At 38.7% G+C, this 27,827-nt stretch overlaps 1 protein-coding gene across 17 annotated transcripts in view; it reads right to left on the bottom strand.

The window, feature by feature from the left end:
- Positions 1 to 27,827, bottom strand: part of DLG2 (discs, large homolog 2 (Drosophila)) — a 1,063,278-nt gene that overhangs the window by 748,887 nt on the left and 286,564 nt on the right. The window contains exon 1 of one of the 17 annotated variants that reach the window (XM_014958286.1): positions 21,423 to 22,204. The exons of the other annotated variants lie outside the window; for them this stretch is intronic. Within the exon in view, the coding sequence (XP_014813772.1) occupies positions 21,423 to 21,542 (120 nt within the window). The 5' untranslated portion in view covers positions 21,543 to 22,204. Of the gene's footprint in view, positions 1 to 21,422; positions 22,205 to 27,827 lie in introns of those variants that run through there. 17 annotated transcript variants of the gene reach the window in all.

The following is a 27,827-nucleotide window of genomic DNA, read 5'->3' as shown; positions in this document are numbered from 1 at the left end:
GTGACCCACATCTACTATGCTAAAATCACATAGCAAAATGATATTTGTGGGATGCTCCTTTCAGAAAAAAAACCCAACACCCCAAAGAAAAGCACCAGAACCAAAAGCAAACAAACTCACTGACTTTGATTTATGAGCAAGATTCTGCCTCTGCCAACTCCACTACAGGGGTTGTGTGGTTTCTTCTGCAGTAACTCCAAGCCTGCAGCAGTCAGACCCCAAAAATGCAACCCAGAACTGGTTTTCCTTAAACATTTGGATGGAAGTTGTAGCCATTTAGGAACTGCTTCAAGAACAGCCCAGGTCTATGTGCAGCCAGAGGCAGGGCATTCGGGTAGCAACATTAGCTGGACTGTCCCTCCATGTACATCACCCTCAGAGAAAGAGCTGTGGAATGGTCAGTCCAGCAGGTAGATGGTACCACCTTCACTTCTCCTCTAGTAGCTTGTTGCTGTGTCTTTCTTATCTCTTTGTTTCCTCAGTACTCTACAGGACTGACGTCCAAAGCCATGACAGGTCCTGAATATAAGTAGTTGTCCTTCTAGACAAGAAGAAATTACCCTGGTGGTTTGGTACACACACCTATACACAGATTCCAATAAAAAACATAGCCACTACAGAGTCCAAATGTATTCCATCTTTTTCTGCTGAAGAGATGTACTGGGTTTGTGTGGCAAGGTCTTGGTAGCTGGAGGGCTACAGGGGTGGCTTCTGTGAGAAGCTGCTTCCCCCATGTTTCATAGAGCCAAAGCCAGCCAGTTCCAAGACGGACTTGCTGCTGGCCAAGGCTGAGACCATCAGCGATGGTGGTAGCACTTCTGGGATAACATAGCTAAGGGGGAAAAACTACAACAGAAAACTGCAGCTGAAGACAGGATTAAGAATATGTGAGAGCAACAGCTCTGCAAACACCAAGGTCAGTGAAGAAGGAGGGGGAGGAGGTGCTTCAGGCACCAGAAAGAGATTCCCCCTGCAGCCCCTGGTGAAGATCATGGTGAGGCAGGCTGTCCCGCTGCAGACCATCGAGGTCTATGGTGGAGCAGAGGTCAACCTGCAGCCTGTGGAGGATAATTTGTGGGAGCAGGTGGATGTCCCATGGACAGCCCGCACTGGAGCAGGTTCCTGGCAGGACCTGTGGCCCCATGGAGAGAGGAGCCCAGGCAGGAGCAGATTTGTGACCCCGGTGGGGGACCCACACTGGAGCAGTCTGTTCCTGAAGGACTGCACCCTGTGGAAGGGACCCACGCCGGAGCAGGTCATGGAGAAATGTCTCCTGTGGGAGGGACCCCACTGGAGCAGGTCACGGAGAACTGTCTCCCATGGGAGGGACACCACGCTGGAGCAGGGGAGGAGTGTGAGGAGTTCTCCCCCTGAGGACGAAGGAGCAGCAGAGACAACATGTGATGAACTGACTGCAACCCCCATCCCCCGTCCCCCTGCACCGCTCCGGGGGGGAGGAGGTGGAGAAATTAGCATTCATGTGCATCTATTCTTTGGTTTGTATTTTAGTGAGTTACTGTGAAACTGGTTCCGGAGCCACATCAAAGTTTCCAAAGTACATTATTTGTATTTGCACATTTTCTAATACATGCAGATTCCAGGAAGAATCCTAAAATCTTATAATGGCCATATTAATGACAAGCAATTAGGAGCTGCATTATTTAAGATATCTAAAGTGTTGATTCTCATTAAAGCTAGAATGACCTTAGCTGAAAGATCAAGGTGGTTAGAGACTATGTTTGTTTTTCCTTTCTGGAAAGTTGAGCATTAAAAAGTACTAAAACATAATATCCCAGCAATATTAATAAAATAGTGATTAGAATATTGAAAAGAATAGTAATCATTGTAGTAGAACAGGAACCAAGTCTATTTAAGGTGTTAAAATCTCACATCCAGCCGCAGCACAAATGGGGAGAAAAGACTAACTCTTAGCCAGGAATTCAATTGCCAGTTATTCCATTTCACAATCTCATTTAGGAGGACAAAGTGCCTGAAAAAGCATTAGTTATCTTTACAAAAGTTACTTTGTAGAAAGGTACCATCTCCTGTTCCTTTTTGAAGGATGTAATATGTTAAATTGCTTGCAAAATGAAAAGACATGGGGATAACCATCTATTTCTTGCAAAAGACACAGAGAATCATTTGTACAAAATGAACCTGGACTTTTTTCATCAGTTCTTGGTAATAAGCAAAGTACATTTCAGATTTCATCCATACTATCAGCAAAACATCACAGGCAGAGGAAAAAAAAAGTTATATATCCTGTAACTCCTCTTCCCCAGAGATAACGTTTTACAAGATTCTTGTTCAGCCACTATTTGTGAGCTTCCTTTTTGCCACACAGTACGCAGTGTAAACTGATGCTCCATCTTTCCGCAAGAACAGAAGCAAACAAATAAAAAAGAAGCAAACAGCAGCTGCAGGCACCAATACACCATTTCACTGAAGTGTGATGCCTGAATCCAGTTTAAGCACCTCAGCTGTGGGAGTTCACAAACTCCTCTTACTGACAGGCAGAGAGTGAAAAATCTTCCCATCCTAGATCTTGGTTGAGAGAGGGAAACATTTTGTTTGCCCTGAGATTTGATAATAAACTAAATTAATTCAACATACCGTTAGAGACTGAAGTAATAAGTCAAAGTCAAAAAAAACACCTTGCTGTTATCCAGTCTCTGCTCTAGTGTAAACTGTCCTCTAGAGCTGTGTCTCCTTCCAAAGGGACCCTATGGTAGCGTTGGTCCTAACTTAGGCTTCTTGTTTTACTTGAAGGTGGTCAGGAGAATCCAGGAAATTCTAAACCTATCCTGAATTACATACTGGAAACATTTTACCAAGTTTTCAAACAGAATCAGAAATTCAATTTGCAGTTCTTTGCTTGTACAGAAAGTGTAGCAAGGGTAAAATGAGCTTATAATGTGATGAAAATAATATTTTTCTTAAATACATTTGCTCCTTGCAGTCAAACTGAGCTGCTGGGTAAAAAATTTTGCCATTGCTAGCATTGCTGAACCCACTCAGGCTTGGACAGTGAACTGGCTTTTGTTCTCAAAAGACTGAAAAATTAAGTCTCAACTCACCAAACCTCTTTCGCTGGTAAAGCAGAAGGGATTGACAGTTCAAACTGAATTTCAGAACTTGAACTGAATTCGCAGAATCAAAAGTTAATATGCCTTAAATTGTAAATTAGAGGAAAGGGAAAAAAAGAAAGAAAAAAAGAATAAAGCTGGTGGAGTTGCTTTGAGCACCATTTTAGGCTGAATAATAAGATTTTTTACAAGTCTGGGGCAGGAGAAGCCAAATCTTAACTGACTTGGTTTGAGTTTGTTGGTTTCTTTAAATAAATTCTTAAAGTTTTAAAAAGTTCTGGAAGATGGTGAAAAAGAACAGCAGAGAATTAATATAGTAACCTATAGATTGGATCTGCTTTAAGAAATACAGGTAAATCTATGTCTTACTGCTGAGTAGTCCAAAATGTCTTTAATGCAGACATTTCAGTGCATGTGTAAACTTCTCACTTAAAACATCAGTATTACATGTACTAGTTTTCCTTCTCTTTGGCTCTCTATGCTCTGGATGGTATTGTTCAGACAAAAAGTGGTTTTCCCCCTTCTTTACACCCTCTTATAAAGAAAATCAAGGCTGGAAAGGGGTTTGAAAGAAAACCAAACTTAATTGCATATCTGTTACAAGGTCTGAGTCATAGCAACAATTAGTTGAAAGGAGTTGCCTTTCAGCCTAGCCTACAGCTACTAATTTAAACAATAGACTATTTAAAATGTTGCTTACCTTATAAATGTAGTGTAATTACTTATTCTAAGGAAGATTCAATCTGGCATAAATACTAGGTACATAACTGAAATCATGTATGAATCTTGCTACTAATATTCATCATTCCTAATTCTGTTATGTGCTATTGATGGTTATCACCATCAATTTACTTATCTAGCTTAAACATCTTGTATGAATTACGATGTAAACCTTTAACAATATAATACAAACTAAAAAGTGGAGGAAATCACTGAGACATTTTTATTTTTAAAAACTAAGAAACTATGGTCTTCAAAAGATAGAAAAAAGTATTATGAAAAGTGACTGCACAATATGGTGTCGTGGGGCATCACCATATTATGCAGTGACTCCAGACCAGACGTGCTCCATTTGCAAAGAGGAAAAATTACTTTCTATGCACCTCTGTCTGTAACTCAGGCCTCTGAGATTCAACCGCATCAATAAATGTTCTTCTGGCTGCCTAAGGTCTTCAGTGCAACACCACAGCAATCCCACAAACTTCAATTTATGCCTCTTTGATACCTCCAAGTCCCCTGTTGTTTTCAGGGTGAACTTACCACAGGAAACAATTCTGTTGACGATGTGTGAAATGGGACAGAGGGGTCTCCTCGCTCTCATTTAGCAGTGTTGGTTTAGCAGGTCTAACAGGAGCAAAAAGCAGTGAAAAATGAATTTTCACCACTGAAGTGAGCAGCTGTGACTCAGAACATATCAAAGCAACAGCTTTCTTGACTTAGAAGGTATCATTCCCACTGAGTCAACCTTGCTTATAAATCCCTACTGCTCCTTTTCTGGATTAGGAACATGGAATTACACACACTCTCCATAACAATTAGGCATGTTTGCATGAATAACCATTATGAATAAACCTTGAAATCACACACATTTGAAACAGAAATAACTTGAACAAATCCCCTCTGCTGAGCAGACACAGTGAGCTCTGAATACAGCATTTCTCTTCTGTTTGTATTATGGTCACATGTGAAATTTATTATGTGAAGCAGTATATATCTGTAACTGGTGGTGTAATAATTACAATCCAAATAACAAAAAGGTAGAAAGCATGTTGCAGTAATATTCATGGCTTAAACCAGCAATGTGTTCCATCTAACAGAGCAGGCAAAATAGTATGAAACAGAATTAATGAAAAGTACTGCAAATTACACATTACAGGGACTTCTAGCAATTTTCGAACTGGTATAGGTTAGGAACTGAAACTCAGGAACAGCAGGGCAATAAAGCAGCTTTCATTTATATTTCTGTTGTCTTGGTCCTAGGCTACTCAAAGAGCTGGAAAGAGCCTGGTGTAACTAACAGCCTTGGGCTTTGTAGCACGCAACGGCCACCCAGCGCTATTGGAAAACTTTGCAGGGCTGTGGGTTGTTTTCCCACAGAGTTTACAGTTGTCTTCTACAGAAGCTTTTCTAAGGGAATCTTCTTAAAGCTGGAAAAAAAAGCCTCAAGGGCTCTGTAACATCTGTGGCATTTTTATGTGCTGTAAAGCAGATACAGAGAGGATGAGGATTTCACCCAAGTAGTCACTAAAAGATGTTTTAATCCTACATTAAATTATTGTTAATGTTTGGAAAACATTTCTTTCCTTACCTATAGAAACAGTGCATCTTGAATTCTCTGTGAAGATCTTATTTTAATTTCATGATTGTTTCTTCATAAAACTATAAAGACCCAGGATTCAGACCTGAGGAACAATTTTTCCCATTGAGTAAAAACTAAACTCTTATTGCTAGAGGTTCCCAACCTTATTTCTACCAGAGCTTATCTACCAAATGGGTTAGCAGAGAGAGATGTTTATCTCTCTCCACAGACAATTACTATCAACATTTTCTAGAGTTGATCTCTATAGTTTATTATTCACCATAACAGTATCAGGCTTTGCATTCCATCCAGGTTGTTTCTTCTTCTTCCAGACAAATAATAAGCATTTTCTAATACCATCATTTCTTGCAGTAAGTGCATTAATGCATTTTCATAGCCCATCTCAACCATCTGGGTGGATGAATACTGCCTCCAAATAAAACTCTCCAACTGAAAAGGCTCACAGCTGTTGTCTGTATTCACCACTTGGGTTTCATTTTTACATGGCATATTTTTTCTGGTTAGCTACCATTTGAAAGGTGTTTTTGCTGATAAAAGGTGATAGAAGGTGTCCTGGGATTAGATCACTACAGAAAAAGAAATAATTACTGCTGGGCTACATAAGGACACAGACCTTGCTGACAGAACAGGGTCCAGGAAAGGTAATGTAAGACCTACAAAAACATATAATTCCTCTATGAAAGATTTCTCTTTACTCTAATTCTCAACACTGACTGATCCTAATGTTCTTTTCTGTTGATAGACACATTACGTAAATTACAGCTACCACTATCTATATTAATCTAAGAACAGAGGCAATTCATTTAAAGACTACAAGGATCAGTACAGTCCTACCTTTCTTTGGGAAGACATTTTCTGAATGTAGAAGATTAAGTAAAAGTAACCCTATTGATTTCATGGGAAAGCCACAAATCATTTGAAACATGAGAAAAGATATTATGGCTTCCAGTTCAACATTTCAGCCTCTTCTGACACGTTTGGATGAGTGTGCACAACTGATGCCACACACTAAAGTTTTTAAAGCTTCCACTGACATGCAACATTTTGGAAGACCTTTGGAAGATTTGCGGGGTTGGGAGAAGATAATTTTTACAAGTATTATTTTCTTACATGGAATGTAAAACCATTTAATCCTCAAGCCTGTTGCTATTTTTGTGTAGCAAGTTTTTGCATTTTTGTTTTTTAAATCTTTTCAATTTTTGTTTTCCTCCATGAATGTTTTCTAGCCACTTTTAAATAAAAGTTTTGAGGAGGGCAGTTTTGCCTTAAGTCCTCACATGGAACTGTATGATGAAAAAAATTGGATTTGGTTTTTTGTCCTAAGTTTTTTGATGTTGACTTTTAATGCCTTCCACAGAATCTGTTTATTTATTTGCAGGGTGATGATGAAAAAAATTGGATTTGGTTTTTTGTCCTAAGTTTTTTGATGTTGACTTTTAATGCCTTCCACAGAATCTGTTTATTTATTTGCAGTGTGATATTTAAACCAGTGGTTCAACCAGTACCAGACAGAGTAACACAGAAAAATCAACCACTGTAACAAAGGAAGATCAAAAGGAATAAATGATGAGAGTAACAAAGCTGGTGAACGAAGAGGGACAAAATTACCAAGGATGCACTGATGAAGGGGTTCTTGCAATGAGCTCTAGGCAGTCATAAAAGTATTTTGACAGATATCTCCTCCACTGACTGCTCCAGATGTGTGCTCCAGACAGAAAGGAAGGACAAACCAAGCCTTTGGGGAAAGCAGGAAAAAACAGGTTTACTCAAGTAACCAAAGCTCAACTACAAAGTCAGAACCTCTTTTACTATTGCTTTCATCGATAGTATGAGAAAAGCACAGTTCCCTGAAACCTCAGCAAGAAAAAGTTACACATGGAGTGAAAGTTAGTAATACAGATCTCCCTGTCTTCCTTACATTAAAGCTTACATAATAACTCACAATAGAAAATCAGGTGTGAAAATACATATTAAAATTGTGTGCAAAGTACCAATCTACTTTCAGACCGTATCTGCTGCTATCTCACAATATAACCTCGCTTGAAAAGGTCTAAGAAAACAAGTATTGCACAATAGCTTGAGCAAAATCTGACTGTCAGCAACAGCAAAGAAACATAAAGTGATTTATACGGAAAACACTCACATTGTAACCATTCAGATGATCATCACATGAAGGACTGTTTTTCCTAAGGCAAATTCCACTTCTTTTCCAGCTAGAAGCATACCTTTCTTAGGCTGTCTTTATTTTAATGCACTTGCTTTTAGTTCTTCAGAGGCATCCAGTCAATATTCAATGCGACTTCAGCCTGCCTGTACTCTGAAGTTTTGTACACCACCACTTACATTTAACTGGTGTTCTTTTGTATTCCTACTGATACTGTATTTTTCTTACATGGTTGGGAATGTATTTTCAACCAGTTGTGGTTATGGTAGATAAGTAAATCTCAGAAACCTTTTGCCAGAAACTTAAACAGGAGGAACAGAAAGATAAACTTAAGCCAAATATACCAAAGGTTATAAATTCTCATAAAGAAATGGAGGCCAGAGAGACTCTGTTCCTTGAGTCCAAACCTTAATTTCATAAGGCCTTTCTCAAAGGGTTTAAATTTCAGCACTGCACTTATAATTTTTCTTTTCTAATTACTACTAAAACATGAAACACAAAACTGTCATGAATCATCTTATTCATTGACTTGTGTCTGGCAGAGAAGAGCACCAGCTGCTTCAGAAGAGGGGGCAAGAAATCTGAACAACAATAGAATAACTTATCTAGTTTGTACTTTTGAGCCCATATTTTGAAATCATATGTCACTTCTCCAATTTTTTTCTCTTTTATAAGTCTTTCCAAACTCTCAGCATCCTTGGTATTTTGTCACTGGGTTCCAGTGATGCACTATTTCTTTGAATAATATCTCCTTTCATTAGGCTTAAGAGCATTACCTTTCAGCCTGAATGCCCTTTTGGTGGAATGTCTAGGAAAACTTTATCTTTTTTTTACAATGTTTAACATTATGGCCTCTTAATTCATGTATTTTCTAAAGGAAACAGCCTCAATCTTTAAAATTTCTTATCCCTAAAGCCTTTTTACCTCTACTCACTACTGACCTTCAGATAAACAAAAGCTGATGAATTTTCAGATAGGTACTGTAGCTTTGTTCTTGCTCTAGGCTGATAACATTTCATACCCAACAAGTAATTACAGAAAGGAGTGGGGGGGAAACCAAAACAACTCTTCTGTTTATTTTTAATTTAACCAGGACTTGGTATTACCTGGTAAAGAAAGTAAGGAGAATGAAGTACCTTTTTTTTTTCCCTGGAAGAAGGAATTAAACAGGGAAAATAAAACCCCGATGAACAAGAAGAATTGATCAGCAAAGCAGCTTAGTTTTTTGAGGGGAAAAATTGCTGAACATAGGAAAAATTCAATGAAAAGCACAGGACAGTGGTTTCCAGCTGATGAGACACTTTATTAAACGAGGCTCAGACAGGAACTGGGTTGGGAAAGGCAAAGGGAAAGAGAAGAGAGTGGCATGATTCCCTGAAATGATGAGGGAGGAGCAGCAGTGGTCCTGGAGCCAGACTGGAAGGGAAGGATAGGGACAAGATACAGTGAGGACACCGCTATAGTGGTGAGAAATCACCCTGCGATGCATGTACGTCCAAAATCAGAGCCTACCTTGTCCTTTCTGCTACCATTTTCTTCTGTGCAAAATGTATTGTGTAGCATTGATGTAGCATTGATATAGCATTGTTTTGATACTGCATTGCCTTAAACTCACTACATAAAGGCAAACTCAGAGGGTACAGCAATCAGCTTCTGAGAGCCACAGAAAGAAAAAAAGAAAAAAAAAAGGTAAAAAAGCTCAGAAGAAAATCTGGAAGATTTGAAACAGTAAGGCTAGCAATTTTTTTGAGCTGTGTCCCAAGGTACCCACTGAAAGATGTGCACTGCAAAAGAAACAGACAGTATTTCAATGAGAAAATATCACTGGAGGGATCAGAGATGCAGGGACTGTATTGAAAACAGCGCTCCATAGATAAGTTTGATGCAAAGCCAGGAACTAGCATCAAATGTCAGCAGTGGAGAGATTGTACATGTGTGAAGAAGAGACAGAGCCATGGCAGATGCAATTTAGGCATAATAAAATTGAAATGAGTAAGACCAGAATAAACCAGGGAAACCCAGAAGTGACTCACTGCTGTTTACAGTTAGCAAGGAGAGACAAGAGGTACTTCTGCTGGGGGACTTGGGGGCGTGGAGGAGGTTGAGGGGGAATTCTGTCCAGTCAATCAAAGGTTGGTGTCAAAGGGCTTTTTCCATTGAGGGTTAAGAAGTCTGTGCAGTCATTCATTTGGAAAAATTATTATAGCTGCTTTCTCTTTTTTTTTTTTCCTCCCAACACAATGTGTTTTTTTGTTGGCTGCACTTTGCCTTAGTCTGTGTAATGCTCAGGGCTTTGCCTTCACGGCCCTTCATGTGCAATGTTGCAGTTGGCTTCTCCCACTGACACATCCCACCTACGTACCCCCCGTCGCTGCAGCGCTACCTCTAGCCCTTGTTTTCCAGCATTTGGATTGCTTTTCCTTCCACTCACCCTTTGCCACTCCTTAGACTCTAGATTTTGGTTTATAACCCTGTGCTAGGGATGAAACAAGGCTTAGTAGCTTAGTTGTCTTTTAGACAACGATGAAGTATTTCCCCTTAAGGTATATGCACAAAGCTTAAGAGTTCTGTGAGTGCTCCAGTCAGCTCTGTTGCCATAACAGGGAAGAAAACACAATGCGGGGAAGATGGATAAAGTCTCGAGGAAAGTACAAAATTACTTTGGAGCGGGTATTCAGGGAACACTTGGTGCACTGGAGAAGACACCCAGAAGGGAATGCTCATCTAGGGACATCCCCACCACTTCGCTTCCTGGCTGACCACTGCAGAAACTTCTCCCTTTCTCTTTTCTATTTTTTCCCTTTTCCATTAGAGCCAATGTATGGCACCAGCTATGGCCCACACAAAAAAAATCGAAATTCTTTTTGCATCTTTGTCTCATCATCTTGTGTGAAACTACATACTGACAGGGAGCAATCCATCCGTTCATGATTTATTGGCCTGTCAAGAAATCTTTAAAGCATTTTTCTGTATTAAATATATGAATTCCCCAAAAAGCAGAAGACAGCAAACATCCTCCCTTAGCTTAACACTGCTAAAAACAATTACATAGCAACGAGCTACAGATTACAATTAAATTTGAGCTCAACTTCAGGTTGAGAAGTATTAACTTTTCTGTACGAAAAAGAGTGAAATAAATATTCACTTAACTCACAAAACTTTTGTGAAATTTGATCTGTTTAAAAGATCACGTCAACAGTGAAATCTAGCTCAAGGAAAATCTCAGGATCAAGTCACCTGTTTCGGTCAGATGGCTAATGGTAATTAGATCTTCACAAATCCCCTCGCAACCAGCTCCTAACAACTTTTGAAAAGTTGGTAATTATCTTAAACAGTCTCTGACACTTAAATTGCTTGCTAATTTTACCATGTATTATAGAAACATGGCAAATTTACAGTGGATGTACAAATATTTGATAATTAATCCCCATGAAAAAAATCCCCCTAAATGCATTAGTGTCTCTATTACTTCTATTGACGTTTTCCGGAGAATCCATGGCAGCAGTCACGTCTTCCAGAGTCACACCTACACTTCTAGGTTGTCTAACTTAGGGTGAACCAAACCGGTTTCCCAGTTATCTAGATTTACTGGCTGATAGGGACCAAGTTCAGATGAAGACCCCCTGCCTCAAAGACACCTAAAATACTCAAATACTTAATGTATGCTGTGTTCTATCTCTTCTTTTTTTTTAGCCTTTGCGGCACCAGCCTACACTGTGAAAGTTGCACAGCTCTCAGAAAAGAACCAGACCCAAGTGTGAGGTCCTTAATTTGTTCTCTCATAATTTTAAAGCAACTAAAGTAAAATATAACAATTGAACAACATTGAAATAATGGGCTGATCTACCAGCTGGGCAAGAGGCAAACATGCTGCAAATAAGCTCAGTTCAGTTACTCACTGCTTATTTTTTGTATATTAATTAAGTAATTTAGAAGCAAGAACCAAGACAAAAAACAAAGGAAAACAAATTAGATTATCTCATAGTCCTGCGAGCTCTTGCTCTTGCCTCATCTCCAGGACATCTTGGCTGACCCTTCACAACAGCTTGCTCCTCCTCCCCACATTCTTATGTCTTCCTTCTGTTACATGCAAAAGGATAGGACAGGAAAAGCTGCCTGACCAGCATTAAAAATCCCATCTTTGCTGCTTTGAAGGATGGGATTAATTTGACCAGATGGAAATGCCTATAAGAGAGAGACCTACATCTCAGCAAGTCACCTAAGCTCTCTCTGGTAAATGGAGAGAAACTGGCACTTTCAGGACAGAATTAATCTCATCCCCATGTAGATATTTAAACTAGGTCATATGAATCATGCCTTAGAAGAGACAATTCCTCTCTGCTGACACTAAAGGGAGCCTGAAATCACTAGATATGGATGTTTACATCGGTTATGTCTGAAGTTAAGTGAGCTCAATGCCACCTGAGTTTTTTAGATTGTTTTCTTGCTTTAGAGGAAAAATGCCTTATATTCACTTTCTGGTTACACACATGGCTAGAAACCAGCCACATCTTCATGTCCCCATTTTCAAAAAGTCAAGCACTACAAAGGGATGTATGAATGTATCACATGATTCCCTACAAAAGCAGGTTTTCATAAAAAATTAATAAAATCTCAGAAGCACAGGGGAAGAAGAGTGTATGAAAGTACTGATCAGCACTCCAACACCTTCTCAGCAAGCATTCAGGTTCTTGACTTCATGGGTCATCTAATAGAAATGAAATCATCTTTCAACGTTTCCCTTTTCTAGAAGAATTATGATGAATGGTTTAATTTCTAATAAAATGATGTTTTCATATAATGTTTCATATAATGTCTAATCGCTGATTTGCTAACTGTTACCATAGCCATGATAATCTAAGGACAAAAGTCAGACCAAAGGGCATTGTGTACCCAGAAGCACATCTGATGGTTTTCAACCACTGGAGAGAGTTTAAAAAAAAATAATCATCTCTTCCACACAAGCTTTGTTTCACTCACAATTTATTCAGTTTTCCATTTTAACTAGGAGACACCTATATTGCAAGATCAATCCTCCAAGAATTCTTGACTTTCGCTTAGTGCTCAGCTAGAGATAGATTTCTAAATAGGGACTTAAACAAAGAGTGTGCTAGTTATTGTTAATTTTTCAAAAGCAGTTATCACAGAGTTGTTGATAAAATATATATTAATTTCTGAAGGAAAGAAATGCACATAATGCCAGGTTAATGGAAATCAGATCCTGTCAAGCTAACTAACATGCTATCTTTTTTCAGATGGGATTACAAATCTGGCTGACAATGGTAACAATATTGATATAATATACTCAGACTTCTGCAAATCATTTGACACAGCGTTGCATGACATTTTATTAAAAACAAAATCAAAATGGCACACATTAAATGGATTAAAAAGTGTCTAACTGACAGGATGCAGAATGTAATTACAAATGGGACAGCTGATCAGCTGTGTTCAGCAGGATCCGCAGGGGCTAGTCCTGGCCTTACGCTTTTCAAATGTTGATCAGTCCCGGAGAAAACTCAGTTACTTACTACTGACCAAATTTGACAATGACAGAAAAAAGGCAGTGTGGTAAATGGTGCAGAAGACAGGTCACTGATACAGATCAATGTATTTTTTAACACAGACAGCAATAAAGTCACAACACTGTCAATAAAGAAAGCAACTATTCCTTATGGGTGCTTTCCAGAGAGGTCCGCTATTCAGCAGATGGCAATCCTGCCGGATACGGGGCAGCACATGAACTCCCAGGGCAGCAATGTGGCTGATGGAGCCAGCATAACCCTGGATGTACACATGGTATTTTTAGTGGGAGCCAGGACATTTATTACTTCTTCATGTGGCTGCAACTGCTCTGAGGCCACGTGCAGCTGTGGCATGCACAGATCAGGAAGCCTGCTGTGAAACTGGAGAGAGCTCAAAGACAAGTCATGAGAGGGATGAGAGCTCTGGCAATCCTGCTTTGCAGTAAAAGATGCCAGGAGCTCAGTTTATTTACTTAATCAAAGAGATGATTAGGTGATGCCCTCACCACAGCTTAGAGCTATTCAAGTTGGGAACAACCCTTTGCAGTGGACTCCTCAGTCCAGCGGATTAAGACATATCAAAAAACTGAAAGCGACCCAAAAACTGGAAGCTGAGACTAGATTATTCAGACTAGAAATATGGCACACACCTCCAACAGGCTAATTAACCCCTGGAATAATACATTTGTAAAGGTTGTGAGAGGTTCTCCCTCATCAGAAATTATTCAACAGAAACAGGATGTTTTTCTAAAAGGTACGGCAGGTGTCAAGAGACGTATCCTTCCTCCAGCAACTCATGGTATTTTTACAGTCTGAGCTGGCAGACTAGATTAATTATGATTGTTCTGTCTAACTTGAAAACTTGGCCATTTATTTTTGTTTGCAAATGAAAACTGAAGTTTGGAAAACAAATCTGGAGCAGGATGAAAATCCTGTCCAAAATATCCCCAAATATGTGTGAAGTATCTATGATAATTTTCTTCATCTGTCCTGCAACTTGGATGAAAATGCTTCTCTGAGTTTTACTTCTCCAGTCAATCTTCCTTTTCTAAGATTGTAATGATCCTCTGTGCTATCAAAGGCAGGGAAGCCTTTCCAATTACTTCTCTGCAGAGATTCCTATTTGAAATCTGAGAGGTTTACCTCTTTGGTGAAAGTGAGACTAAAACAAAAAATGCTTGTGCCCGGGTTTCTTTGAATTGTTTTTATGGTATTCAGATTTTGGTTTACTTGTCCTTCCAGAAGAAGTCTGGAAGCTACTCAGTTATCAGGAGAATTTATACTACTTCAAACACTCAGATCTGTCTGGAGTTACAAAGGGAAAAATAAGCCACCTTCTCCTCCTCTGAGAAAACAGTGATGGCTCCGCTTTTAATAATAGTTTTTTCATTCTGTTACTTCTGCATTAGTCATTAATCTGTAGCTATCACTCATTATTTTGGCACAGGGACACAGGTGGAATGCAGGCTGCCTGAATGTGTTCCAGAGTTCATTTCTTTGGTGTGTGTCCATAACTGAAAAAATATCAATTCTTCTTTTGGAATCTTCTTTTGCATTTTTTACTTCCAAAAGACACTTTCTTTGTCTCTCACTGTCTGTAAGGATATCATGGAGGGAAAGGGGTGGGGACTTCCCCCTCCAAAAACAGGTACAAGCATTTCATACATTCATACACACACGGGAGCCTGGATAGGACCAAAACGTCCCAGCATGTCCAAAAAATATATATACAGCCAGTAGCAGCAGCATTAAGAGGGGACACGCCTGTGAAGGCTAGCCCTGGAAGATGCAACACTTCCCTCATCCACAGACACAAAATACATTTACCCAACTTAGGGTGAACAAATGGGACAGGAGAAACAGATGAAGTTAGAAGTGAATGTAGATAGACACTAACCATGAGAAATGGTTGGGCAGCCTTTAATTGTGGCAAGCTATTATCAACTCCATCCATCTCTGGTTAATGGTCTTCTGCACTTCTCCCCATCCGGGTGTTTTCCAAGAAAAAAAGAATCACTTTTGCCTCGGTCCATTGCACGTTCCTCAATATTTTGTAGGCAGCATTGCTGTCAGGATTGCTGCTCTAATTTCTCTGCAATCTCATAATAATCACACAAACACTGGCATCTGAAGTGCACAGGGCAAGCCTATCAGCAGTGATTTAAAAGCAGAGGTTTTAACTTTGCATCATTTTTATGTAAACATAAAATTGGCACATACAGACATGAGATTATATTCTTGTTACTTGCACATATTAAAACCCCAACATATTTAAATACTTTTACAGTCCTAGATCTTTTCAATTCTCCTCTAACAAAAAGGCCAATTATATATCTCTGATAAGAATAGCTCATCAGATAAGCTCTAATGAGCCCACATTAAAATGGGAGACAAAATAGAATTGAAATATTTTTCTTGGTACTAGTATCTATCCAGAAATTTCTGAATGAAGAAAATAGTGCCTAGCTTCTGTATCTTCCAGCAACTATTTTTGTGGCTAACTCTTCTAACTTTAGACAAGTACCCCTTATCCTCATAGCATGATATTCATTTGCTTAGTGTTCATAAAGAATTCTTAGTAGTGGATTTAGTTTCTTTCACTGTGCTTGGCATTTTAGTGTCTTTACAATTTAGTATCTTTAGAAGTTACTATTCACACATTTATCATGGATTTTAAGGACATATTATTGGACTATGGGTTAAATATTGTCCCAATCTTATTATATCTAGAAAACCAGAGCTGTTGCTGTGGTATTAATCTATTCTAATTACCAATTTCATTCATCACTCATTATGGTCATGTATTGTAAATCAACACTTGCAGCTGGGTGGAGTGGTAAAGTACATACTTAGGTATTTCAAATACTTGCAAGGCTGGCCAAGTTTGATTTCAGAAGCGAAAAAATCAACCTTCAAGATTCAAATAATTAACTTATTATTCAGACAGAACTACTATTTGAATTTTATGAGACTGGATTCAGATGTCCTAGTTGCCAGAACTCCTATTAACACCACTGGTGTGACTGTAAAAACTGGGCCATAAATTAAAATTTTACCTTCCTGCAAAGCATAAGTGTGGGCAGTAGCAATCCATTTTAGTAGCAGGTACAGCAAGCTACCAAAAGAAAGAAATGCTGTGGTATTACTGTCATAATTTTGAGAGAGCTTTCTATGTAGAAGTTGGTCCAAGAGACCACTAATCCCTTTTTGCAATGAGTTATCTCTTCCCTAAAATTCCATCTTTATTTAATGAAAGGATGACAGCAAGACATACAGCTCAGCTGTTTTTAGCTCTCAAGGCTAGATCCCGCAGTTGTTAAACAAATCCCTTATAAAGTTCAAGGTCTTACTTATTTTATAGCCTAGGCAAACATTTTATAAACAGATGACAAGATATATTACAGAAATGCAACTGGATATTCACAACCTACAAAATATTATCTTTTTTCTTGTCCCCAAAACTCTCAGGGTGGAAATTCCACACCAATTCTGTTTGCTTTCTAGTACTAACCTACATTTTGCCTTTGTGTCCTCCAGTACTTTGACCTGCCACTTGTATTGTAGTTATGAGCATGCAGTTTTGAGTAAAGTAAGTAAGTCAGACTGTCAGACATAATCAGAACTACAAAAATGACTCAACTCAAATAAAAACTACCCCTTGGTCTATTCTTAATTACACCAGAAAAAGTGAGAAACCAATCTTTCCTGCTCACTCTTTTTAAAGTGCTATATCAAAGCCATTCATGTGACTTCTGAACTGTTCCTCACTTAATAGAAAGGTGCTAGAGGATGGTGCATGACAGAAAATTTAAATGAGGAAAATATGCATAGGAAAGCAAGGACCATGTCTGGAAGTCTGCAAGAGCTGGGAGTTCAAATCCTTTTTACTTCATCCCCCATTTGCAAAAAATACCATAAGACTACAGCAGAACATATTTTGGCAATACAGGCTCAAGTCTGAAAGATCCATAAACTCTTTGCCTTTGGAAGACCAGAAGAATTCTTGGTACAGGTGGTGAAATACATGATACACACAATTTAATTATGTAGCTCTATGATTAATACATACTGGGAGAGGGGAAGAGTTACAGCTGTGTGTAAAACTGTAGACAGAAGTCAGCATCTCCGCTGACATTTGGGATGTTTTGCAGCTTTTGGCAATGAAACAATTTGCTATTTGTTATGATGATTCTTCTGACTTTATTGCTCAATCCGCAACTTAAGTTGGAAACTGCTAGGTTAAAATAATTACTTATATTTTTGAAATACAGGTGCAACAAGAAAACATAAGTGAATAAATGATGCTAGCTTCTAGGATCCTCCATGGGTCCTGGCCATACTCTATTCCTACCCTAACAGATCATCTCCATCATCTGAGATCCTCAAAAATGACAATGCATAGGCCAAAATTTCAGCCATAAAAGACTTCATGGTTACCATTTGTCACAGGCTAGCATAATCTTTTAGTGGCCACACAGGAAATACAAGGAAACATATGTAGAAAACTTCTGTCAGCATCATGGTGACGCAAAGTTAGCAGTATGAACAAAAAAAAAAGATACTTATTTAACCCAGTGTTCAGGTAGGAACTCAGTTCTGTGAGGCGCCAAGTGTACCCATTAACATGGAGACAGCCTGAAACTCACACTGAAGTAACTCTGAACCTCCTGGGAAGCCTTTGGCACTTCAAAGGCTATGGATTTGAATTCACACCAAAAAAACCCCACACAAAACCCCTTGATCTTTACATGAAGCTCTGACGACCCCAAAGCCAGTGCTGACTGCTGCTGAGAATGAGGTGCTTCAAGGTGAGAGAGCCCAGCTCTCACATCAAGTCCCATGCTAAAGTACAAATGAAAGACATCAGCTCTGCTACCCAAATTCCCAGAAGCACCAGCTGTGCCTTCAGTAAGACCCTCACACTGTCAGCCAGAAATAGCAGCCCAGATTCACAGTAAAATCTCTCAGAAGTACACACAGAGTTCATCAAGGGAAGAGGAAGGCAAAACTCCTACAAACTTTTAAGAAGAGCGAGACCCCAGTCCAAAAAGTTTTTCAAGCTTAGGTCAGTCTATGGAACCTAAATATTTGCAAAGTTTCCCATAGTTTTACAAGAAATACTGCTAATACTAAGGGAATTTCAAATACTTGCCTAATCCAAGAGCAGAAAGTTTTTAATGGCAACCTCTAATAATCCCTTGCATATAAATACAGAAAGCATTTTCAATACACAGTGGACACAATTAAAATTACAAACATTTGACACTGGGCAGCCCCCTGCCATAGTTAGCCCATGCTCCTGAGACTTAGTCATGCTGAAAATACAGTAACATTTTTAACTACTGCATATAGTAGGAGTTCACTTTTTCAGGCACACTGTACATTTCCACAAGAGCACTTCTGATCCTGGAGGCACTGCTTTTAGATTTTAATTCCCTGACTTCTGTGCTCATTTATGGTATCTTCCACTGAGCAACAAAATTGTGCATATATGAGAGAGCAAGAAAGAGATCAGTCGAAAATGCAGAATTTTAATAACACTGTGTCTAGTAAATAGTAAGCAATAGCTATTTTTTTTTATTATTTTTTTTTTAATTCACGCTGAATTGCATTTTAGAAATGTAGGTCCAGAGAAACTCTGACAGAGAAAGACATTTTGCTCATAACTTCTCCAACATCTTTCTTTTTTTAACCACTGACTTTGTTTCTGCTATGGCAGGAAGAAATAATTATTCACATAGGCAGGTAGGTGTTCATGGTCAGTACTGTTCTTTAGTCAGCTGTAAAAATAGGCTTTGATTAAGAATGTATGGGGTACACCTCTTTTTATAAGTCTGCATACGCCAACTAAGTTCACATGGGCAGTTTCAGATAGACTGGCAATCAAGAAGCAAGAGTCCTACCTTGAACTTGAAAAATCTGCTTTCTTTAAAGCCATAAACTGCAGCTGCCATCAGAAACAGACCCAATTGCTTTTCTTTTTCACTTTCCAGGGCAAGCAAATCTATTTCCTGTTACAGCCTGTACTTATAGTTTAATTCTATCTTATGACTTAAAGACTAAAATATTTGAGAACCACTAAGATTTTTTCCACCCATTTTAAACGGAGGGGGGGAATACAAAACACGAAACAGATGTTTTATAATGTATTTCATTTATTTTGGCCACCCATAAAGCTGTGGCTTATGTTAGTGCCAACCAAGTTAAAAGCAACAGAGTTTTGCAGAAACACTATGTAATACATTTTAGAATGACCAGGCATGGGCAGCACCTTTCAATAAACTCCCATTTATTAAGTCATTTTCAACGTCAGAAGAAGAAAACAGGAGTTACTGAAGATGTAAGTGACACTGCCATACTTGGGCTGTTCCTGAGGGTATTTCCAAAGTTTATGCAGGTTTTTTTTATATTATTGTATGCCAATGTATAGCTTGGAAAGGAGATGATCAATGTATACACTGAAAGCGGATGAGTTTGATGAAATTAGAAAAAATGAAGATAATATCCTTAGAACAATATCATGTAAATAACAGATACATAGCAGTATCCATTATTCCAGAGACACAAAAGCTGAAGAAGTTCCAACAAATTAAAACTATCTTATCCAATCATCAAACTTGGGGTAGTACAAACCTTTCACTTTTTTCTGTGTTTATGAATGGAAACAAAGACATTTCAAAAGTTAACCCCAAGAGACTCCTAAGAGTTGCTGTGGTACTTACTGATAAGGTATCTTGTGGAAATTACAGTAAAAATAGCTATATTGAAATTTCCCTTGTACCTATTCTTATTTAGACTGAGAAATCATTTCTCAACAACAGTCCCACTTTAACAGAGCACCTTCAGCACAGTACTGCAGGCTGGGGGACAAAACGAGCAATAAGGAATGGTTGGTCTCAAAACATTTCTTTATTGACAATTTACTGCATAGAACACAGGGCATATAATGTGGATATAATTTACTAACCTGACAAAAACATTACAGGGAAAGCATAAGGAAAGGACAATGGATGTATTTTAGGAAGACAGAACAGCATTAAAAGTTTTAACCTGTATTTTTTGGCTTCTTATCCACATACTTGAAGCAAATCTATTTTTCACCTTCCTCCTCAGAAGTGGCACAGAAAGTGAATTGCAAAAGTTAATTGGAAAGTAATAAAATGTGAAAGCTTAGCAATTTAGTACAGCAATCAGCAGTACAGACTTTGACCACATACATAGGAGCAGACTGTTAAAACGTGAGCTTTTAATACAAAATATTTTTTTAATCATGCGGCAAAAAAATATTTAGACCTATTAAACCAATATGAAGTTCATTATTATCAAACCAAGTGCAAAGACAGAAAACTCACTTTAATTCAGAGGCATGCTTAGAGCAGTTCGAAAGCAAAATATCCTTTACAATTATTTCTCCGGGTAAAACAGCTCTAACTGTGATTATTCAGCATTTGCCAGTGCTTTTCTTCCCAGACAGACACATTCATTTGAACTTGAAAAAGCCAGAATGCCAAAAGTACCTCCCCAATATGTTGTCTAAGGACTGTAATTCCTTTAAATTATGCAACTGGATTCCCACAGCTGGCCCACAGCTTGGTTTAGAGCTCAGTTCAATGCCAATGATCCTGTCTGCTAATATTGTCCTACTTGCAGAGAAGGTAATATATCCAGCAACTTATATTGAAGTTCTGGCACTAATTAACAGAGCAAGCAAATGTTGACATGAGTGACAAACGCTGGTAATAGTTACTGTGAGACCAGTGATGCCAGCTGGCATTGCTCTGTAGCATTTTGCAGTAATAACCCCCCGTTTATTTCTTAGGACATTGCTTATAATTTGTTTATATGCATTTTGTTTCAAGTTAGAAACAAATCAGCACAAAAAACAACCCGGAACACAGCAGCAAGACCACCGATTTCCAGACAAGTAATCAACAAGAAAGCATGCAAGCACATCACTTGGAGGATGCACGGGGGGCTAAAGTATAGGAATTCTTATCCTATATAAAGCTATGTAGACTCGCACAAACAGCCTTTGGCATCTTGTTTCTGGCCTACCTGGACAGTAGCAAAACATGTTTATCAGATCACACAAGCCCAGAACCTGAACTGCAAGCAGTTAAAAACTGAAGGTCGCTAAGCTGCAAAATTAAAACATGCTTCTATGCTTTAGCTACACAGACAACGATAAAACAAAGCCTCCACAACCACCTGTAATAATATGCCTGTTCAGCTAGCAATTCAAAGTACTCAGCAACACAAGGTAGACATTTTCTGCAGCTGGTTTTACATGTACATTCCTGCCAAATTGTTGTCTCGTCTCCTCTTACCTTCACATTAGTCCGGAGTGCACAGTAACATGCAAAAAACATTGCAGTAAACAAGGAGCATATGGACCAGTATTCAGCGTCTCTGCTCTGCACAAACGGTACACACACGATCCCGAGCATGTGCTACTAAGGAGCATCCGTTCCCTCTGTCAGTTTGAAAATGCATTGATCTCTGTTTTTCTGACTACAAAAAGACATGTCTTGAAGGCACTGAGTGAAAGCTACATATCTCTTCATCGACTATATATAGAAATATGCCCAGTAATTTCAATTAGCAGAGAATTCAGCATCTGAAACTTGGACCTCAGTCGCTTTTCCTTCCAGCATTTTAAATTCAGGGGGGAAAAAGGAGGGGGAACTCACCCAGAGGGGAAAGGTGAGGAATTAAAATGTAAGCAGCGAGTTACTTATATTCCCCCCTGGCTTTGATGTTTTTCTTTTCAATATTTTACAGACGTTATACACGGAAAAATGAGGAAAGGTTTCTCTTCCAATTCTCAAATTTACTGTAGATTCTGCACTGTTTCTGTCTGCTCTTGTTAAAGATGCAGCATCCCTTTTAACAAAGCCAACGTCATCAATCATGACAGATTCAACATGTTCTACTTACAAATACAGTCTCTGATTAAGGACAATGGCTGGCTGGCTTATTAACGTTTCCTCAAATGCAAGTTCAGTCCCCTGTGCTAATCTATTTTTAAATAAAAAGTCCCACCTACTCCTTCACTTTCATTTAATAAAAATGCAGCGGACTAGTTCTAAAGATCCTGAATTACATTGTGCTCCTCGCTCAGACACTGGACATGGTTTTCAAACTGGATGCTGGGATTAGAAACACAGAAAAAAAAAATTAAAATGAAAGCAGAAAAATCCTGGAGAAGGCTGTGCCCTCACATTTGTAACTACATATTCTGAATTTAAAATGCTCAAATATCTTTCAGAAGGAGGGAACTCAGAACCCAGCCAGAAGGCAAAGCTTTAATTCACAAGCACAAAAATAAGATCAAATCATTTCTTTCACTCCTGTCAACCGCTAGGATGCTACAAATTAACTGATTGTTTACTAGACTGCAGGGACACAAAGTCAAAGGCTCAACTCTTTGTTTACAGCATCGGGAACCACCGATATTCATACTGAATTATGAAGCAGTCTTCAGGAATAAAATCAGAAAGGAGGCTCTTTTTTTTTTTTTTTTCACTGCAGCAGATACTGTGGGAGGCAAAGAGTAGAAAAGGCTTTACTACCTTCCTTTCTATCAGCACAGAGCAATTTGTGTAGGATAAGCATAACTTAATAGAAATATCTGCAGTGACTTTTAGGATTTCTTTAAATAATGCTTTACGTAAACCCCCTTGGAAATCTGCAGAAATACTGAAGTCCTAACAAAGTCAGTGGGTATCTTTCTGTGGGCAATGAGGTGAAGAAGCTTAAACAGAAGGACGTGCATTTCAAGAAGAAAAAAGGGGGGAGGGGAAAAGATGGCAGGGTTTTTTCCAACATCTTCCTAAAGACAGGCTCTCAGAAACTGTCGTCAACTCCAAGTGAACAGCTATTTTTAGACCATCATTGTTTGTGCCTTTTTTTAGGAATGAAAAAGGCAGTCGTGTTTAAAGCTAGATATTGCTCTACGATATATCCTAAGACAGCTACTTAATTTGATCCCCGGCTCCATCTGTCATACAAATTAAGTAATTAATAATCACAACCTTCTTTGGCACAAGCAATGACTTCCAGAACAAAAGAGATGAACCCTCTTCTTAGATCTAATGCTGCAATTTTTATTAGTAATTAAACTGGGGTCTAGATGCCATAGTTCATAAAGCTGGGGTATCCCAAAGTTATAATATTTCAGACTTTGGCTGCAGCAATAACCATCAAATAAGCTAAAACATAGTAACATGTTGCTCAGCAAAAGCATGGGAGAATTAATTGATGTAATTTTCTGACACTCTTCAAGTGAACAGAAAGGGAAAGGAATCATGGTTTATTTTGCAGTACAGTACATTAACAATTAAAATTAACCATCTTAGTCATTGAAAAATTATCACAGAACTTGGGGAATTCTGATCCACCAGAGAAATGTAACTCAAAAAAACAAAGATGAATAGATGCACAGTCCTGAACAGCAAGGCAAGGCTCAGGCAAGCATGTAGCTGCATATGAAAATCAAATTCAAGCCTCCTTACTGCCAAAGGAATTACACAAGGTTTCAGTCAGCAAAGTCTTTGAAACAACTTTCTTCTTCATGATTCTAAAAAGTTAATGTTTCTGGTTTTAGGCAAACAAACCCAACCGAGGAATATTTGAGTCTCACTAAAAGAAAGCAGGGCTGCTAAGTATACGATTCCCAAACAATCACCTGTATAAAAGACTTTTAATACATTTAGGAAAACAAGAAGTGGTGCAGTCCCGAAGTCTTCACTCTAGGAAATTACAGACCCCGACCCTCATAACACCGTCAGAGTGAAAATGGAAGACTCCCATCTATGTGGCAGATGCCTCCTATAATAACTGTGGGGCATTCGAGAATTTTCTGGAAAATTGAAACCTCTGTACCAGCCAACAAGGTATTACTTTGATAGCAGACCAGCCTAACACATTTAGCAGGGGCTTGTTCAGGTAACCTACACAAACAGATCCCTGGAGGGCTTGTTTGCCTCTGCCAAAACATTTCTTATTGCAGCAGCCTAATTTTTAACGGCAGCATCCTCATCAAGGACATACAATATTTTATTATGACTAACAGCTACCCAAAATTGCCACATATTGGTGATAGTTACGGTCTTTGACACGGAATTGATAACAATGAGTTAGGAAAAACCTTGCCCCAGTCCGCCAGACGTGTCAAAAATAGCAGAATATTTCAAGGGCTCAGGGCTTCTTTAAGCAGGAGACCACAGGGAAGAACCCCACAGACAATAGAAGTTACTCCATTTAAAAAAAAAAACTAGGTTAAGTATAAAAACAGTAGAGAGAGTAGTCAAACAAAGCTGCATTACAGACCCTCTTCAAAAAAACCCACAACTTGTGACCTCAATATTCTTAGATGAAGGAAACCACTGGAGCCACTACCTTAAGCTGTGAAATTTCATCATTGCTTTATCCTCCTGAGCCTTCAGAAGGACAAAAGGGAGTGCTCTGAAGGAAACCCTGGTTGTCTGCAGAGGTTCAAAGAAAGCAGAGGGAACATGCTGCCCTGGAAGACTTTGATCTCATGAGGCTCCGAGTACAGTCTGCTTTGGAGGAGTGACAGGGTGGGGAGAGACCTTTTCCACATCTCTCACTGCCCAGTAGAAGAGTAATAGGAGCTACTAGCAGTAGTAATAGTAATAATAGTAGTAGTAGTAGTAGTAGAAATGACCTATTGCCAATGTATCCTGAAGCTGTGGTCAAGACAGTACATGGAAAAGCTTACAGGGAAACTATGAAGCTATACTGTTTTATGGTGTTTTTTTTTTTCCCCAGGTATCATTAAAATGGTGGTATTTTACAGAAGAGTAACAATAAAAGCAATAGGCTAAAAATGTAGAAAAAAAAACCCAACACTTTCCAGTGCAATGTGTCCCGCTTAAGCATAATGTTTGTGAGTATAGGCTTGCTGCAATGAGATAGATTTTGATCACATGAAAAGCAGAGATTTTCTGGAAAAAAAAAACCACCAGAAAATAAAGGGAGAAAGGACTGAAGAAGAGGGTGCATTGCTCTCTGGGTGGACCGAGGGAGAAATGACACTCTTGTCCTCCAAACGAGGGGAGAGCGGATGTCTACAGGGGATTGAATATCTGTGGGGTCTGGCCATGCAGCTCTTATTAGTATCAACATTGATAATCCGCACCACTGACTACCAGCAGCCAAGGGTGTAATTCTCCCTCTTTCTGCAGTGATGCTGAAGGTACTGGCTTGTGCAGTCATGGCACTATGGCTACGGTCATGCTCCATCACATCCTGTCTTTGCACACTGGAGTGATGCAACCTATATAGCACCCTAGCCTTACATTGCTTAAATGCCTCTTTTTCAACACATGAGCTTTAAACTAGAATGATTTTAGTCCTTTCCCCATTCCTGAGACTTTTATTTGTCCTGAAAATGTTATTTTCCACAGCTACAGGAAGTTCATTACACTGAAAATATCCGTGTCAGGGAGTGGGATATTACAGGAAGCACTGATGTGGACTGCAGGTCTTGGGTGCAGTGGGGTCTACAGTTTCCAGATGGAAAATGTTGATTCCTGAAGAGTGGATTGAGTCTATGGGACTTCTGGAAACAACTACAGAAAGAAGAACACGTAACAAAAGGCAAAATTGGCAATAAGGCTTGCTAAGGCATTCCACTATAGCAAAGTCTAGTAAAACGTAACAGACAGAGGAACTAAATCAGCAGCTTGAGCTCAGAAAATCTTAAAATTTCCAGAAAGAGAAAGAAAAAAGCCTGAACAGATTATTTACCAACTCTCATCTCCAGATTGTAAACATCTCTCTTGCATCCTGGCATTCTGATGCAAAAGTTGTTTTGTCAGATATTCTTCCTTACTTCCAGGCCAATAAACAGCAAAGACCTTCCCCTGGGCAGATTTAACAAGGCACATGTTTTCATGAAAGCATAGGTTCATTCCCCATTACACAGTCTTCCTGAAAACTTTCCGTTTCCTTTTTCCTACACAATCGTGTTAATATAATTTTCTGATTTTTGAGCATTTAATACTTTTCTTCCTAATATCCCAGTTCTCTGCTTTCTGTCTTCTATAGTTGCTTTGAGGAAGGTTTTGATCAGATAAATGAGAAAACCATATAATTTACTTGGAAGTCATTCCTTCTCAATATTGAATTTATACATATTGTATGAACCAAGCCATTGTTACTATTTCAAAACAGCCATGAAACCAGTTATAATAAGCTAATTTAAAGAAACTAAATGGCCAAATAATAAATAAAAAATAAGTGAACAATGGCCTGATCCTGTGAGTCTTCTCTATGACTGTGAATCTCTCAGGAAAGGCCTCCTCATTGCTCCCCATGACCCTATAACAGAATGCACAAAACAAGGAACAGAGGCCCAGAAAGAAGGAATTAGATTAAGCTTCACAAAGCATCCTGAGTTACTCAAAGCCCCATTTTAATTTTGCTGTACCTCTGGATCAAGTTTATTTTACGCCTCAACCTATCCAACTGAATGAGAAGACATGACTCCACTAAAGCCTTCATTAAGACACCAAGACTTGTACTTTAAACTGTGAAGACTTTTTAAGCTCTGAAAACCTCTAGTTGAATTTCCTGAATTTCACTCAAATTGATGACTAACGTCTCCACAATGGGCATTTCATTTTGTAATGATGAGAAGATGGCTGCAGTTCTTCTTGACCTGCATCTCATGATGTCATAACACCTTTGAAAAGGTACTTCCATCCATGGTCATGATAAAGGCCATGGCAACCTGGAATCCCAGCATATTATATAGTCTGTCTTCCTTACCGAGGGGAAATTGACCATACGTAGACTCTTTTTGGAAAATGTTTCTCTATCATGTCCTTCAAAATCTCTCATGAAGGCAATATAATCTTTGCTTTAGATGGCCCCTTATTCTTACTATGGGAGAGTTTCTGTGAAGATCAAGAAGATGATCAATAAGAAGATAGTGTCTTTTATTCAAATGAGGTTAATTTAGCAAAACTGTTCTTTTGGGATTTTATTTTTATTTTCCAATCATGGATAAATTAGCAGAAAAGATGTGAAGCCCTAAACTCTACAGTTTTGAAGTGCTGGAAGAGCAAATGAATGCTCAATCTTGCCATCTGTGCATGGTACTTTTTATACTTTCACCTTTGTAGGGTAACATTGTCACCTTGATAGCAGTGTGTGTAGGAAGGTGCCCATTCATTCTTCATTGTTCATATGTACACACACATTCACATGCCTACAGGGATATGTTTGTATGCAAAGGGCATGTTTGTGCGGCAGGATACCAAGGGCAAAATAAGAAAGGAAATATCTTCACTTTTGTTCCTTGTATAAATATATATATATACCAGATATATATAACTTCTATAAGTTAATATACAAGGTTATCAGGCCTTTCTGATACACACTGTCTGTGATTCAGCCCAGAAAGATGAAAAGCTCAAAACAAGGTAAAAAGACTAGATCATTAGAAGCCTATGCTTGTTTTCTCCCCACAAAAATAATTTACCACGATTGTTTGAAAAACTTGGGGAAAATGAAACCAGGGGAAAATGATGTCTATCTTTTCATGATTTGCCATCACTCCCCAATTATGAATTAACATTTTACTTTTATAATTTATGAACTATAATTTATGAACTAAGCTAATTCATTTAAGCATAAAATCCACATTTCCATGGTAACAGCATGAATGAAGAAGGAATGAACTTCCAAAGTTCAACTGCATT

This window comes from Calidris pugnax, unplaced genomic scaffold (assembly GCF_001431845.1).
Source record: "Calidris pugnax isolate Ruff unplaced genomic scaffold, ASM143184v1 scaffold252, whole genome shotgun sequence".
NCBI lineage: Eukaryota > Metazoa > Chordata > Aves > Charadriiformes > Scolopacidae > Calidris > Calidris pugnax.
Note: the sequence above shows the minus strand (reverse complement) of the source record. Positions and strands in the feature narration are given on the sequence as shown.